General features: G+C 45.9%; 1 protein-coding gene across 3 annotated transcripts in view; it reads left to right on the top strand.

Annotated features, from left to right (window-relative positions):
* The window catches only part of LOC109865231 (myosin phosphatase Rho-interacting protein), a 79,486-nt gene extending 62,632 nt beyond the window's left edge, over window positions 1-16,854 (top strand). For 2 of the 3 annotated variants that reach the window (XM_031798986.1, XM_031798985.1), the window contains exons 14-22: window positions 1,489-4,140; window positions 6,902-7,049; window positions 7,321-7,438; window positions 12,292-12,451; window positions 12,536-12,649; window positions 12,777-12,863; window positions 12,998-13,163; window positions 13,809-13,894; window positions 15,807-16,854. In XM_031798986.1, the coding sequence (XP_031654846.1) occupies window positions 1,489-4,140; window positions 6,902-7,049; window positions 7,321-7,438; window positions 12,292-12,451; window positions 12,536-12,649; window positions 12,777-12,863; window positions 12,998-13,163; window positions 13,809-13,894; window positions 15,807-15,875 (3,600 nt within the window). In that variant the 3' untranslated portion in view covers window positions 15,876-16,854. The remainder of the gene's footprint in view (window positions 1-1,488; window positions 4,141-6,901; window positions 7,050-7,320; window positions 7,439-12,291; window positions 12,452-12,535; window positions 12,650-12,776; window positions 12,864-12,997; window positions 13,164-13,808; window positions 13,895-15,806) is intronic. The other variant, XM_031798987.1, reaches the window with a different exon arrangement.
* Window positions 16,855-17,352: the final 498 nt, after the last annotated feature.

Raw genomic sequence — 17,352 nt, 5'->3', positions numbered from 1 at the left:
TTCAAAGTAGCCACCCTTTGCCTTGATGACAGCTTTGCACACTCTTGGAGTTCTCTCAAACAGCTTCATGAGGAATGCTTTTCCAACAGTCTTGAAGGAGTTCCCACATATGCTGAGCACTTGTTGGCTGCTTTTCCTTCACTCTGCGGTCCAAATCATCCCAAACCATCTCAATTGGGTTGAGGTTGGGTGATTGTGAAGGCCAGGTCATCACTCTCCTTCTTGGTCAAATAGCTCTTACACAGCCTTGAGGTGTGTTGGGTCATTGTCCTTTTGAAAATCAAATGATAGTCCCACTAAGTCCCAAACCAGATGGGATGGTGTTTCGCTGCAGAATGCTGTGGTAGCCATGCTGGTTATGTGTGCCTTGAATTCTAAATAAATCAAAGACTGTGTCACCAGCAAAGCACCATCACAACACCTCCTCCATGCTTCACGGGGGGAACCACACATGCGGAGATCATCCGTTCACCTACTCTGCGTCTCACAAAGACACAACGGTTGGAACCAAAAAATCTCAAATTTGGCCTCATCAGACCAAAGGAAAGATTGCCACTGGTCTAATGTCCATTGCTTGTGTTTCTTGGCCCAAGCAAGTCTCTTCTCCTTCTTGGTGTCCTTTAGTAGTGGTTTCTTTGCAGCAATTCAATCATGAAGGCTTGATTCACACAATCTCCTCTGAACAGTTGATGTTGAGATGTGTCTGTTACTTGAACTCTGTGAAGCATTTATTTGGGCTGCAATTTCTGAGGCTGGTAACTCTAATGAACTTATCCTCTGCAGCAGAGGTAACTCTGGGTCTTCCTTTCCTGTGACGGTCCTCATGAGAGCCAGTTTCATCATAGCGCTTGATGGTTTTTCCAACTGCACTTGAAGAAACTTAAAGTTCTCAATTTTCTGTATTGGCTGACCATGTTGTAAAGTAATGATGGACTGTCGTTTCACTTTGCTTATTTACCAAATAGGGCTAGCTTCTGTATGCCACCCCTACCTTGTCACAAAACAACTGATTGGCTCAAACGCATTAAAAAGAAAAGAAATTCCACAAATTAACTTTTAACAAGGCACACCTGTTAATTGAAATGCATTCCAGGTGACCTCATAAAGCTGGTTGAGAGAATGCCAAGAGTGTGCAAAGCTGTCATCAAGGCAAAGGGTGGCTACTTTGAAGAATCTGAAATATAAAATATATTTTGATTTGTTCAACCCTTTTTTGGTTACTACATGATACCATATGTGTTATTTCATAGTTGTAATGTCTTCATTATTATTATACAATGTAGAAAATGGTACAAATTAAATAAAGGAAAACCCTTGGAATGAGCAGGTGTGTCCAAACTTTTGACTGGTGCTTTATATTATGATGTCATAATGTTTAATTGCTCTGAATCCAGAGGGAAATCATTGATGTATTACCTAAAACAATTTAGCTAGCCTTTCTCACCCCTGCTGTGTGTGTTAACCAACTGTCTGGTCCCCTTTTCCAAGCTGGATCTCCCTTTGGTTCTGGAGGCTGATATCGAGCCCCAGACGAAGAGGCCGGAACTGGTTAGTTCTCAAGCGCAGAGCTTAGCAAGGAAGTATCAGGAGACCAAAGAGCTCCTGCAGCTGCAAGAACTGAAAAAGCGTAATATGCAGGCACAGCTTGGCCTCTCGCTTTCCCACCTCTCCATCAAGGAACTTTACCTTTACCACCCCCAAACAACAGCCCCTCTGGAAAGCCTGCCTTCTTCAGAGCCGCTTGTCAAAAAAACTGTTCGCTTTTTGATCGAAGATAGTGCAGACAGGATTCAAGAGCTAGAGGACTTGATATCAGGAAAGTCCTTGACTCTGAAGGCACTGGTTAGATTGCTACGATCTCACAGTGAATTCTGCCTGGAGGGTAGTCTGGAAATAGGACAACAGGGTAGTTGCCAGAGGCTTTTGGAGAGCTGGAAGTTTCAACAGGAGGTAGACAACGAGACCATGACGCAGAGCTTGGCCAGGGCCGGCGAAAGCATCCACAGTTACGAATCGCGTCTCCTGGCCATGGAGGACATGCTAGGAAGGGTTCAGAAGGTGGAGAGCCAGAAGACCCCTTACGGACCACTGTGTCAAATCGAAGACCACTCGGAAAGCCACGAGATCGCTGTACAGGCGTTGTCCCACAGGGTTGAACTTCTAAAGAGCGAAAACGGAGCGCTGAACCAGCGCTATCAGGAGATAGTGAACCAACTAACTGAGGCAGATAGGGAGATCGACAGGCTCAAAGCTGAGCTGATCAACCTGCAAGGCGGGAAACAGCACCTACTGATCCTAGAAGAGCTGAACGGAGTCAGGGCCAGACTAGCAGAGAGCCAAGCCAATGCTATCGACAGGGAGTTCTATGAGAGAGAGTTGAATGAGAAGTCTGTGAAGCTTCATGAGGCCCTTGTCACCTTAGAGGTGCTAGGAAGCGGCCTGAAGGACGGGGAGAGGAGACTGCAGCTGAAAGAGGCCACTCTCAAAGCTCTGGGATTTCAGATGGCAGAGGAAGGTGCTCCTAAGGAGAAAGGGCAAGTCAAAGAGCAGCTGGAGGCAACAGGGGCAAAGCTCTTAGAAAAGGAAGATCTCTGTAGAGAACTTCAAACTCAGAACGTTGAACTTCAAGCTAGAAACCAGGAATCGGAGAGAGTCCAGAGTCTGAAACTTTTAGAGGCAGAGAATGAGATTAGGATGTTGCGAGCAAAGTTGGGGGTAAAGGCAAAGTCGGCTAGGGGAGAAAGAGAAGTGAATGTTAGTGAAGACTTGATGCAGACAGGTGAGAGGAAGGTAGCAGACAAAAGTGTTATAAAGCAAGTAGTAGGTGAGATAAAAATGAAGTCTGAGGCCCTTAGTCGGGTTTTAGAGGTGTTAGTGAAGCTTGATGTTAGTGTGGAGAAAACACTACATGATCTGAAAAGCTCTTTACATATCACAGACTGCCTTGGATCCTTTGAAGAAGAGCCAGATGAAGTAAGTCAGAGAGTAATGGAAAGGTTGGTATTAGACGCAGCGTTCTGGAGTGGTCTGTTGAACGCTTTAGAGGTTAGCCCATGCCAGACTGAAGGTGAACGTGTATGTAGTTTTGAAATGCGTGTAGTACAACGTACGGTAGCTGAGAAGAGCATGTTGATGTTGATGAACAGGATTTGTCCTCGACCCAAGATGGAAGTTGATAATAAGATGACTGTGATGGCACAGACCATGCAAGCAGACCTTTTGAATTGGTGCAGCTGGCTTGATAACGACACCAACACTCTCATTTTGAAAGATCTAACAGAGGCATTGCAAGAGAAAGTGTATTTGTTTAATCTAATTGCCTCCACCATTGAAATGTCCACAAATGACACCCTCCTGTCCTTGGTCCTAGCTAGCTTTGATTCCGGCAAAGTTAAGAAACAATGGTCTGAGCACCTTCAAGACGCAGCCACAGAAGCTCACATGGCCTATCTCATCAGCAGGCTGAACTTCCAACACGAGAAAGAACTGAAAGAAACACAGGTTGAGAAACTTCAGATTGGCAACTCTGACTGTGCCAGCTGCTTTCTATTGGGAGGACAGAACCGAGAACTCCAATCCAAATTGGCGGATCAGCAGAATCCTCTGCAACGCCTTGAAAGCACTATGAGTGAAGATACTAGACCAGTAACACACATTCAGATCGAAGGGGAGCCCATTGACTCCCTGGACAAGGCCATACAGCTGCAAGACATTGTAGCCAAGCACAAGCTGGAGCTGAGGGAGACCAAGGACGTCTACACACAGGTAACAGAAAATCTGCGACAGGAGGTGTCGAAGGTGTCCGAGATACTGCGTCTAGAACGTGAAGAAAATGTGAAGGAGATCGACTCTCTGACTGTCTGCATGGAGAACCTGAAGAAGAAACACGAGACAGAGAGGATCGTCCTACTGGAGAAGCTCCACCATCAGATGGATGTCACCCCAGGAGGAAGCTATCCCACTGGGGCAGAGGGTGGGACGATATCCCCTGAGACCTCCACAACCTCCGCCCTCAAGGAGCGCATCCAGGAGCTGGTGGCCCAGGTCTCGGCCATGACAGAGGAGATGAAGCGGAGGGAGCTCCAGGGTGACGCAGCTAACCTCCGGCTGAAATACGACCAAGACCTGGAGAATCTGAAGGTGGAAGCCTTTCCTTGTCCTTTCTGTTCCTTCGTCCGTGATGCCTTTTCTCCTTGTGGCACCCCCCCACCCTCCCGACCCACTCCTTACCCCCCCCCCCCCCTTTCCTCTGTAGCCCTGCTATCCTCACTCTGCTTGCTTTCCTTTGTACATCAGTATCCTCCAGTGTTGCATGGTGACTAATCCACTGTTCGTGCATGTGGTTGTTGACGCTACGTGTGCACTGAGGAACCCGTTTTGTTTGACAGGAAAAAGGTTAGTTAACCAGAACTTCTTCTCCGAAATCCCAACTGGAACATTGTTTATGTGGGAGGCAACCCATCTGCTTAGGGAGACCAACCAGAACCTCTCTTACAGTCCCATGAAAGTCAGGCTGACAAAGAATTCAGGTCATGTTATTTAGTGTCTATCAGCATATTTACACATCCAATGTGAAACGAGCATCCCAGCAGGTATAGTTGTTGATGAAAGGAATTCTTCGGAAGCTACAATTTGATGTGCTTCATTACAGATTCCTTGCTTCAGTAGGCGTCGTATGTATTAGAAGTGTCAATTACAAACGGTTGAAGCCCTTTTTTAAAGCTGTCTACCTATGGTTGTCCTCAACAGATACATGATTTAGATAATTGAGTGGACTCGAGGAGGAAGTTTAAATGACCTGCATTTGAAGGTGCATGGGGCTTACCTCTTTTGTCTTTTTTGATGTGCTTTTGCTTTAACTGATAATAATTAACCTTTCCCCCCCTTCTGACATGCTGATTGAACTTATAATAATTGACAGGCTATCAAAACATTGCAGAATGCCTGAAGCATAGACATATTTGCAATGCAGGTGCTTCTACACCTGTATTGCTTGCTGTTTGGGGTTTTAGACTGGGTTTCTGTACAGCACTTTGTGGCGTCAGCTGATGTAAGAAGGGCATTATAAATATATTTGATTGATATTTACTTCCTTGGAAACGTCATTCTTTAAAGGAAGAAATGCAAAACAAGATCTAATCGCAGCTATAAAAAAAAAAAAGTATATTAACCACATTCCACCATGATCATATACCTAGAATCTTTGGTAATGTATGTGAACATATAGTTACCCAGGTGTTTTTATACATCATAGATCCTGTCTTATTATTATTTATTTAGACTACATAGAATTCAAGTTAAAAAAAAACTAAAAACCGTTTATCCATTGTCATGGTCTCTACATTACGTTGTAGACGTTCATAAGAATTACACAGGTCATCACAGGTCATTTATAATCAGGCTCCAGCTTTACAGGAATAGTTTTAAGAGCTGTTGTTGTGTTCTGCATGTTTTTATTAGGCCTGAATAGTGACTGTTTCTAAGCAGATGACATGGGTTCTCCTACTCAGGTTTAGAACACAGCTTGGGAACACAGCTGACATGAGTTGACCTGCGCTACACCAGGTCTTTTGTTGTTGCTGCTGGTGTTGTAATCTTTGTATTGTTGTTGTGTATGGAGACGGACGGGTGGTAGCATTTTTGCGGTCCTCTTAACAGTAATAACATTGTAAAATCAGTAATAACGTTTTAGCAGTTCCCTTCCTGGTCCTCGAGGACAGGTTTCATCCCTGGAACACAGTCCCTTTATTTACATGTAGTTGTATACTATACACCAGCCACTCCCCTAAACAGGAAATGGCCCCCACGAACGCACTTAGACACACACACTAAACAAAGGGCAGGTGTTGCTTGCTGTGATGTCACAGTAGGAAGTGCCCCTAAATACCCAGCCAGTGGGCGTGGGGGTTGGCTCAGTCTCAAAGGTTGTTCCCTCCTGGGCCAGTTTCCTGAGCGCTGGGGACTTATCCCTGTGAAAATACTTTTTAGGAAACGAGAGAGGGAGCATAGGACAGTACTCAGATTAGCAGCACTGAATAGAGGACGGAAGTAACATTTGGGTCGAGCTGGTCGGAAGACCATTCAAATGCTCTCTTGTGGAAACATGCACTGTAATTTATAATAGCATTGTGAGTGACTCTAAAACCGTGTTGATCAGACCCCCTCCTCCCCTCCCCTCCCCAGCCTTCTTTCTCTATACTGCTAAAAAGGTGTTGGTGCGAAGCTGCCAATCGTGCCTCATTTGACACAGACAGGCTGGCCCAGAGACAGTACGATGGGGAGACACCAGACTCCACTGTCTGTCTGTCCCCACAGAATCAGCCTATTATCCTGTGTTTTACTCGGTCTCATCTTAACCTCCTACATCCCATCAAGACATCCCCAATAGAAACAGAGTGGACGTCTTTCACATTATAGACGGCTAAACGATATGACACGCTATTACACAAACTCAATTTGTAATAGGTGTTTTATGAGCGAGACGGCCCGGATTTCACTTGGCTTAAAATCTTGGCAGAGGTTGAATACCTTCACTGTTGCAGGGATAATTAGGCTACACAGAACACGGCCTTCTCAATCACATTGGGTTCTAGCTGCCTACGCATTTCTTCAACGTATTGTGTATTCTGTACCAGAGGCTTATGTTGTTAATAGCTAAAGTAGCTAGCTTGGTGTTTGTCGTCAGTGATCATTGAATAGATGGTCAACAGTGGTTTTGGGTCAGGAGTTTTGGGTCAGAGTTTTTTGGGCTTTAACTACATCAAGTTTGACCACGAAAAATACCCTATAACTAGGGGCCAGAGGTTTTCCTAATCAAGTCACATGGTCAGGCAGGAAACTCCTGGCCCTAGCTTATGGTTTCGTGTAGATTCACTTTTCACCCATTCCCCTCCATTGATAGGCCACCTGTGAGAGGGGCTTTGCTGCCATGGAGGAGTCCCACCAGAGGGTGATTGAAGAACTGCAGAGGAAAAACCAGAGAGCACTGGAGAACCTACACGAGGAAAAGGAGAGGCTGCTAGCCGAGGAGACTGCCGCTACCATAGCCGGTCAGTAGTAATTGCGATAGCGGCTAACGCTAACCCTATCAGCAGTAGCACCTTGGTAATCATATAGGCCTAGTGTCCCATGCTAGCAGTACCATCATTAAGTATTTTGTTCACTTGTGTACACAAATCCTCAATTGTGAGTTATCATGGTCTTTGGGTTCTGCTTTATAAAACAGTGGATTTTCTTTCTAAAACGACATGATTACCTAACGTGGTCCGGGTATGCTTGATGATCTCTCCTAAATAACATTCTTTGTTTTGGTTGCCCCAGCAATCGAGGCGATGAAGAACGCCCACCGGTCGGAGCTGGAGAAGGAGCTGGACAAGGCCCGCAAGTCCAACAGCAACACGGAGAACGCAGACATAGAGGAGATATGCCGGCAACACGAGTAAGTTATGACAAGATGGCACCGAGTGACATGTTCGCCGTGTTGCTAGCTCCTAGCCAACTTTGCCGTCTTTTTGTTTATTTGAGTGTTCTTTTTTTACTTTATTTGCCCAAAATGTTTCTAGTATTATCTCCGATGACCGACGAGCATTCCTGGTCATCAAATCGACGATTACTCGCCACAAATTTGACAGATTCGACCCTTTTTTCAGTTCTCATTCATTCCAGGAGCCTCTACCAAAAAGAGAGCTAGTGTTCTAGTCAGACTAAAGAGAATGGCCAATCACCTAATGCTTCCTAGTATTGTACTAGCAAATGTACAGTCTCTAGACAATAAGTTACAAGCTCAGAGTGAGGATTTCCTACCAACTGGACCTGAGAGACACATAATTTGCCTCACTGAAACGTGGCTCACGGGCTCCATGCTGGATCCAGTCTTTTCCATTATCGCGTAATCTTTCTGGGAAAAGTCAAGGAGAAGGCATTTGCTTCATTATCAACAACTCATGGTGTGACTGTGGGAACTTACAATTCCTCACAACTTTCTGTTCTCCCGCTGTTGTAATACCTCCCGATTAAATGCCAACCCCACTATCTCCCAAGATAATTCCCAGTGGTTATAATCACGGCTGTATACCCCCAGCACCGATCCTCCCATGAGGGCCCCCGCTGCTGTAGAAGACTGTGAGCTCTAGATCTCTGCGGCTGACGTCAGTAAGACCTTAAAGCGTGTGAATGCTCGCAAAGGAGCCGGTCCAGACAGTATCCCCGGCCACGTCCTCAAAGTATGTGCAGACCAGCTGGCTGGAGTTTTCACGGACATATTCAACCTCTCCCTGTCCCAGTCTGTGATCCCCACATGCTTCAAGATGTCCAGCATTGTCCCTGTACCCAAGCAAACAAAGGTAACCTGCCTAAATGACTGTCGCCCTGTAGAACTCACTTCTGTCATCATGAAGTGCTTTGAGATGCTGGTCCCAAGAACCAAATCAGCTCCACCGTACCTGACACCCTGGGCCCACTAAAATTTGCAATTGACCCAACATATCCACAGATGACGCAATCGCAATTGCCCTACACACTGCCCTATCCCACCTGGACAAGAGCAACACCTATATAAGAAAGGTGTTCATCACCTACAGATCAGCTTTCAACACCATAGGCCCCTCCATGCTTGACACTAAGCTCAAGGCCCTGGGTATGAACACCTGCATCTTCAACTGTACCCCAGGTGGTGAGGGTAGGCAACACACGTCTGCCCCACTGACCCTCAACACGGGGTCCCCCAGGGGTGTGTGCTCAGTCCCCTCCTGTACATCTGCATAGCCATATACGACTCCAACATCATCATCATCAGGCGACTGAAGAAATTCAGCATGAGTCCTCAGATCCTCAAGAAGTTCTACCGCTGCACTATCGAGAGCATCCAAGACCACCTGCATCTCCGCCTGGTACAGCAACTGCACCGCCCTCAACCGGAAGGCTCTACAAAGGGTGGTATGGACTGCCCAATACGCTCCCTGCCCTCCTATTATATCTACAACAGGCGGTGTTTGAGGAAGGCCTGGAAGATCGTCAAGGGCTGCAGTCACCTGAGCCATGGACTGTTTACTCTGTTACCATCTGGGAAACGGTATCGGAGCATCGGGTCTCGGACCAACAGGCTCCGAGACAGCTTCTACCACAAGGCCATCAGACTGCTGAACAGCTATGTCTCCCTGCACAGACCTAAACCTTAGAGCCTATTGCACCTCAGACTTTGCACCGTAGAAATGATTTGCATGGACTCTCCACACATTCAACCCTTACACATGCATTTCCCAAGGGGTGAACGTTTTGGTATTTGCCCTAACAATACACAGCTGATTCAAATAATCAAAACATGATGATGAGTTGAATCAGCTGTGATTTATTTGAATCAGCTGTGTAGTGCACCCCTTGGGGTCTATGACCTGCACCCCTTGGGGTCTATTACCTGCACCCCTTGGGGTCCATAACCTGCACCCCTTGGTCTATAACCTGCACCCCTTGGTTTATAATCTGCACCCCTTGGTCTATAACCTGCACCCCTTGGGGTCCATAACCTGCACCCCTTGGTCTATAACCTGCACCCCTTGGGGTCTATAACTTGCACCCCTTGGGGTCTATAACTTGCACCCCTTGGGGTCTATAACGTGCACCCCTTGGGGTCTATAACCTGCACCCCTTGGGGTCTATAACCTGCACCCCTTGGGGTCTATAACCTGCACCCCTTGGGGTCTATAACTTGCACTCCTTGGGGTCTATAACTTGCACTCCTTGGGGTCCATAACCTGCACCCCTTGGGGTCCATAACCTGCACCCCTTGGGGTCCATAACCTGCACCCCTTGGGGTCCATAACCTGCACCCCTTGGGGTCCATAACCTGCACCCCTTGGGGTCCATAACCTGCACCCTTTGGGGTCCATAACCTGCACCCCTTGGGGTCCATAACCTGCACCCCTTGGGGTCTATAACCTGCACCCCTTGGGGTCTATAACCTGCAGCCCTTCGTCCATAACCTGCACCCCTTGGGGTCTATAACCTGCACCCCTTGGGGTCCATAACCTGCACCCCTTGGGCTCTATAACCTGCACCCCTTGGGGTCTATAACCTGCACCCCTTGGGGTCTATAACCTGCACCCCTTGGGGTCTTTAACCTGCACCCCTTGGGGTCTTTAACCTGCACCCCTTGGTCTATAACGTGCACCCCTTGGGGTCTATAACCTGCACCCCTTGGGGTCTATAACCTGCACCCCTTGGGGTCTATAACCTGCACCCCTTGGGGTCTATAACCTGCACCCCTTGGGGTCTATAACTTGCACTCCTTGGGGTCTATAACTTGCACTCCTTGGGGTCCATAACCTGCACCCCTTGGGGTCCATAACCTGCACCCCTTGGGGTCCATAACCTGCACCCCTTGGGGTCCATAACCTGCACCCTTTGGGGTCCATAACCCGCACCCCTTGGGGTCCATAACCTGCACCCCTTGGGGTCTATAACCTGCACCCCTTGGGGTCTATAACCTGCAGCCCTTTGTCCATAACCTGCAGCCCTTGGTCCATAACCTGCACCCCTTGGGGTCTATAACCTGCACCCCTTGGGGTCCATAACCTGCACCCCTTGGGGTCTATAACCTGCACCCCTTGGGGTCCATAACCTGCACCCCTTGGGCTCTATAACCTGCACCCCTTGGGGTCTATAACCTGCACCCCTTGGGGTCTATAACCTGCACCCCTTGGGGTCTTTAACCTGCACCCCTTGGGGTCTTTAACCTGCACCCCTTGGTCTATAAGCTGCACCCCTTGGGGTCTATAACCTGCACCCCTTGGGGTCTATAACCTGCACCCCTTGGGGTCTATAACCTGCACCCCTTGGGCTCTATAACCTGCACCCCTTGGGGTCTATAACCTGCACCCCATGGGGTCTATAACCTGCACCCCTTGGTCCATAACCTGCACACCTTGGGGTCTATAACCTGCACCCCTTGGTCTATAACCTTCACCCCTTGGGGTCTATAACCTGCACCCCTTGGGGTCCCGAGGACAGAGTTTGGAAAACGCTGCCTTACACTAACACACACACACACTCACTCAACGCTGCTGTTCTATCATGTACTATTGATTCTACTGTGCGACCAAGACACAACCACTTTACATTTGTAAATCCAGTCCATTATTACTATGCTGCCTCTTCTATTACTTGTTTTTTTACTTGACTTTTTAAAATGATTGATTATTAATTAATGTTCTGTAATGTTGAGGGAACTGTGGTTGTGACTGCACCTTCTACACCTGCTGGAAACTGTGGTTGTGACTGCACCTTTTACACCTGCTGGAAACTGTGGTTGTGACTGCACCTTCTACACCTGCTGGAAACTGTGGTTGTGACTGCACCTTCTACACCTGCTGGAAACTGTGGTTGTGACTGCACCTTTTACACCTGCTGGAAACTGTGGTTGTGACTGCACCTTCTACACCTGCTGGAAACTGTGGTTGTGACTGCACCTTCTACACCTGCTGGAAACTGTGGTTGTGACTGCACCTTCTACACCTGCTGGAAACTGTGGTTGTGACTGCACCTTCTACACCTGCTGGAAACTGTGGTTGTGACTGCACCTTTTATAACTTAATTTTATAATTCTGTTTTTATATTGAAGTTCAAATCCAACCCAGTGCCATGGGAACAAAGGTCTGGGCAAAGCCAGTATGTCACTGTGACTGGCTGTGCCTTGCCAGCTGTAACCAGGGCAACCTGGAACTAAAGGTGGTGGCTGGTGTCCTTGCCAAACCTGGAATGACAGACGGTTCCAGTTCCAGCCGTCTGTCTGGGGTTTATTAAGGAACTGATTAGCAGCAGTCTGGCACAGTCTGTCTAGCCTCTGAATACACTGAAGCTCCAGTGTCAGGCCAGAACTAAAATATGAAGGAAGGAGTGGCTGTACTGAGTCTGGTTCTTTACAATGTTTTTTCCTACTCACCCTACAAAATGAAGGAGTTTTCTCAGATCTGTGCTACTGTTTCCTTTGGTCAGCTATTATGATGGAAAAGTGTTCAGCGTGGTCTTTTTGGTTGAGTTTCTTGAGTGGTAAATGTATGGTGTTGATTGGCTGAGTGTGTTGCCTTGTATTGCCTTATTTACTGAGTCTTTTCCTGTGTTCTCTCTCTCCCTCTTTCTCCCTCTCTCTCTCTTTTTCCCTCTTTCCCTCTCACGTTCCCCTCTTTCCCTCTGTCTCTCACTCTCTTTCCCCTTATCTCTTTCCCTCTCTCTCTATCTTTGCCTTTCCCTCTCGTTTTCTCTCTCTTTCTCCCTCTCCCTCCCCCATCTGTTTTGCAGAGAGGAGCTGTGTTCGTTCCAGAGGGAGATCGAGGTGTTGTCAGAGCAGTACTCTCAGAAGTGTCTGGAGAACGCCCACCTGGCCCAGGCCCTGGAGGCTGAGAGACAGGCCCTCAGACAGTGTCAGAGGGAGAACCAGGAGCTCAACGCACACAACCAGGTGCACACACACACACACACCCAGGCACTAACAAACACCCAGGTAATAGTCCACACACTTACCAAGTGTGCCTTGTGTCTGTAGGAGCTGAACAACCGTCTAGCTGCAGAGATCACTAAGATGCGCTCTATGGCCACTGAAGACGGGGGTGGAAACACCTGTAACATCACACATGGGAAGGAACTGTACGAACTAGAGGTAAGCTCCGCTCGAGGTGAACATAAGATTGGACGATTTGAAGTCTTCCTGTTTGTTGAAAGGGGACTTTGCTTTTATACACAGCTGAAGTTTAGCCCTTAAATCTTAGCGTTTTGATCTTTGCCAGGTGATGTTGAGGGTGAAGGAGTCGGAGGTCCAGTATCTGAAACAGGAAATCAACTCTCTGAGGGATGAACTCCAGGCCGCCCAAAGAGTAAGACCCAAGTTATCTAAAAACAGCTTTTTTAAAAATCATTTTTCATTGTATTTTATGCTATTTTCTCATTTAATGCCGAGGTTGTATTTCTCACCCTGCCACCTTAAACAATGTATAATTTGTCCCTCCAGGATAAGAAGTATGCGACGGACAAGTACAAGGACATCTACACAGAGCTGAGCATCGTGAAGGCCAAAGCAGAGCGAGACCTGGGGAGGCTCAGAGAGCAGCTGCAGCTGGCCCACGAGGCACTGGGGGAACCGTCACTGGAGGAGGTGGAGAGGGCAGGAGGATACGGTAGGAATACAGAACACTTTCTAGCCTTCTGCTACTCCAGTAGTGTGTTCCAAATGGAACCCTAGTCCCTACCTAGTGTTCCAAATGGAACCCTAGACCCTTCCAGTGTTCCAAATGGAACCCTAGACCCTACCTAGTGTTCCAAATGGAACCCTAGACCCTACCTAGTGTTCCAAATGGAACCCTAGACCCTACCTAGGGTTCCAAATGAAACCCTAGTCCCTACCTAGTGTTCCAAATGGAACCCTAGTCCCTACCTAGTGTTCCAAATGGAACCCTAGTCCCTACCTAGTGTTCCAAATGGAACCCTAGTCCCTACTTAGTGTTCCAAATGGAACCCTAGTCCCTACTTAGTGCACAACTTATGACCTGAGCCCTTTGTTTCAGTCTTAACAAGTTTGGTGGTTGTTTCACATAACCAGTGTGTGGCAATGCCTCCAACATTTGCATTTGTTCTGTCTATTTACATAAGATGTCTCATATTCCAGACTGTCTCTGACCTGCAACCCACTGACCTCCTTACGACAACCAGCCAGACAAATAGATTTATTACAGTAGTGTCTATAGTATACTGTACATAAGCTGAACTAGCCACTTTTTCCCCCCAGGACATGTCAATGAAGTAATTGTCTTATCTCTCCTCAGATATCATGAAGTCCAAAAGCAACCCTGACATTCTCAAGATGGCGGCTGCTGCCGCCAAACGCACCGAGCGCATCATGAGGTCAAAGGTATAACTTATTAACACCTGAGTAAGACATCTTAATGTGTATTTCCCAATCGAGAAGTCTCCCACAGCTGAAGGTTGTGTGTGTGAGAACTGTTCAGTTTGGAACCAAGTGCCATTGAGCTGTGACACACTGCCACCTTCAGGTTAACGACTACATTACACTGCAACTTTTGAGGTTTGAATTCCCCAACATACAACACGTTTGTCATATTACTCTAAACAAACCCCTTTGTGCTATTTGATTCTGGGTTAAAATGCTTCTATAAGAGAGAAGTGTACCAACATGTGATGAGATGGGTCCCCCCCCAAACCCCTTCTCAGTCTGTGTCTGGTGCCCAGGGCTAGCTAGGGCTGCCTGAGAACCTATAGGCCTACTTTTCTCCTTATGGTCACATACCAAACCAGACAACCACCAATAGTAGTACATCCATTGGTGTACCACCATTTTGTTTATATGTTCACCCTTCAGCAGTGTGTTACCCAGAAATAATCACTATATCCCCTTTCTGCTCATTCTAATGGTCTCCAACATCCTTCTGGGTGTGTATAAAAGACTTACATTATTATTCCCCATGTTTCTGGTACGGATGAGAGAAAAGCCCTCTGCATTACTAGACCCTCTGGACTCTTGTGTTTTCCCTCCTCTGAATCTTTTATTTTATTTATTTATTTTACCTTTATTTAACCAGGTAGGCAAGTTGAGAACAAGTTCTCATTTACAATTGCGACCTGGCCAAGATAAAGCAAAGCAGTTCGACAGATAAAACGACACAGAGTTACACATGGAGTAAAAACAAACATACAGTCAATAATGCAGTATAAACAAGTCTATATACAATGTGAGCAAATGAGGTGAGAAGGGAGGTAAAGGCAAAAAAAGGCCATGATGGCAAAGTAAATACAATATAGCAAGTAAAATACTGGAATGGTAGTTTTGCAATGGAAGAATGTGCAAAGTAGAAATAAAAAAATAATGGGGTGCAAAGGAGCAAAATAAATAAATAAATAAAAATTAAATACAGTTGGGAAAGAGGTAGTTGTTTGGGCTAAATTTTAGGTGGGCTATGTACAGGTGCAGTAATCTGTGAGCTGCTCTGACAGTTGGTGCTTAAAGCTAGTGAGGGAGATAAGTGTTTCCAGTTTCAGAGATTTTTGTAGTTCGTTCCAGTCATTGGCAGCAGAGAACTGGAAGGAGAGGCGGCCAAAGAAAGAATTGGTCTTGGGGGTGACTAGAGAGATATACCTGCTGGAGCGTGTGCTACAGGTGGGAGATGCTATGGTGACCAGCGAGCTGAGATAAGGGGGGACTTTACCTAGCAGGGTCTTGTAGATGACATGGAGCCAGTGGGTTTGGCGACGAGTATGAAGCGAGGGCCAGCCAACGAGAGCGTACAGGTCGCAATGGTGGGTAGTATATGGGGCTTTGGTGATAAAACGGATTGCACTGTGATAGACTGCATCCAATTTGTTGAGTAGGGTATTGGAGGCTATTTTGTAAATGACATCGCCAAAGTCGAGGATTGGTAGGATGGTCAGTTTTACAAGGGTATGTTTGGCAGCATGAGTGAAGGATGCTTTGTTGCGAAATAGGAAGCCAATTCTAGATTTAACTTTGGATTGGAGATGTTTGATATGGGTCTGGAAGGAGAGTTTACAGTCTAACCAGACACCTAAGTATTTGTAGTATTTGTAATCTCGCACATTAACAGTCAAAATCACATTTTTGATTGGGAATGAGATCACCTTTTTGTTTTTGGTACCAGTGGGGCTAGAGAGAAACATCAGTTTTACCAGTGACAGAAATGACCTCTCTGTTTGCATCAATCTGCTTCCTCGTCAATGATTCAGTCCTGTCTACCTGAAAGTCTCAGTTAAACCTGACCACAGTCTTTAACAGTCTCTCTCCCCCCCAGAGTCTTAAGGAAGGGCTCACTGCCGAGCAGCGACTCCACCTGTTTGACAAAGACACTAAGGAGTTCTGACTGAGTCGCACCGCTCCAGCCACCTTGCAGCATGTTTAAAAAGGCCACTATATTTTACCTCTGTAATTACTTATTTAGAAACACACTGGTCACCACACACACACACATGTCGTGTGTGTATATATATATATATTTTAAAAAACATGGTAATGAAGATTTTGAATTTTATGTCTCGACTCATTCCATGCACTTTAGTTACTGTGACATTTAGTTTTTTCGTTTTTCATCACCATGTGTTACAGTAAATACTCTGTACGGTTTTTAATGAGGCATCGATCGTGCCTACACTAACAAAGATGGCCTGTAAGCTACTGTTTGGACTCCTTAGTCTGTGTTAATAGCCGAAGGAATAATTATGATGTTGTAAAAGGCTAAACACAACTGCATAATGATGATGATGATGATGATGATGATGATGATGATGATGGAATAATGACTTACATAAGCCAAATGCTAGGTGAGGTCAGTGTTCACATGCAGTGTTCACATGCAGTGTTCACATGCTGTCTCTATCCCCTTAACAAAGCTATGTAAATCAAATGTTTGCCTGCATCGTTGTACAAGTAAACTATCTGTTATGTTGGATGTTGCTCCATCCTTGCCTGATGTGTTGACTTGTTATATGATAATTATTAACATCATAGAATGTTTTCTGAAACAGGGCCATTTTAAAATGACCCCTGGGAATGGCGACTGCTGAACGCATACAGAACGAATGGGATTATCTGATTTCCGATATAAATATATTTACATTCTTCTCTGTGTAATCGTATTGGCACAGCTGTATGGGAGGATGATTTGTTGGAGTCGGTTATGTCTGTAGTCTTGTTCAGTGGCAGTCCCTTTGTATTTATTTATGTGTGTTTTTTGGTTTTTTTGCCTCGCATACCAATCCCTCTGTACTCTACTGTTGTAAATATACAGCCAATGTATACCAACTGACAACCGGTTTATTAGCAATAAATATTTTTGCACCCTGTGTTCAGTTTGAGTGTTTTAATCTACTAAACTGTGTTAATTTTTCTCCAAACCAATTTAAAAGGAATTATACACAGCAACACTTGTCTTTCAAGGGCCCCAGTCAAGTAGGTTTTATTTTCTGTCTGCTATTTAATTGATCAATTGCCCAGAGAGAACACTATTGAAAGTCTACACAGCCCTCGCACATACTTCACATTTTGCCTCCTTTAAAATTAAAAGGAATTAAATTGGATTTCTTTCCAACAGATCTACACAACCTCCACCGTTTCAAAATGAATGGAAATTAGACGTTTTTCCAAATATTTTTGTAGTAATTCACAAAACCTATTCGTGCAGTAGTGAATGTGTAGTTCATGCACTACTCAAGATGTACAAGTAGAGTTTTGCAGTGTTCAGTAGGAAAACACTAGTTTCCAGTAATCAGGTAGAGTTTTGTACTAATTGATGTTGGTAGTAAATAAGTTCAAAATACAACCAGAAGACAAAACAGGAAGTA

Source organism: Oncorhynchus kisutch, linkage group LG20, assembly GCF_002021735.2.
Source record: "Oncorhynchus kisutch isolate 150728-3 linkage group LG20, Okis_V2, whole genome shotgun sequence".
Taxonomy (NCBI): domain Eukaryota; kingdom Metazoa; phylum Chordata; class Actinopteri; order Salmoniformes; family Salmonidae; genus Oncorhynchus; species Oncorhynchus kisutch.
The sequence above is the reverse complement of the archived record's forward strand: the minus strand, read 5'-3'. Positions and strand labels throughout refer to the sequence as shown.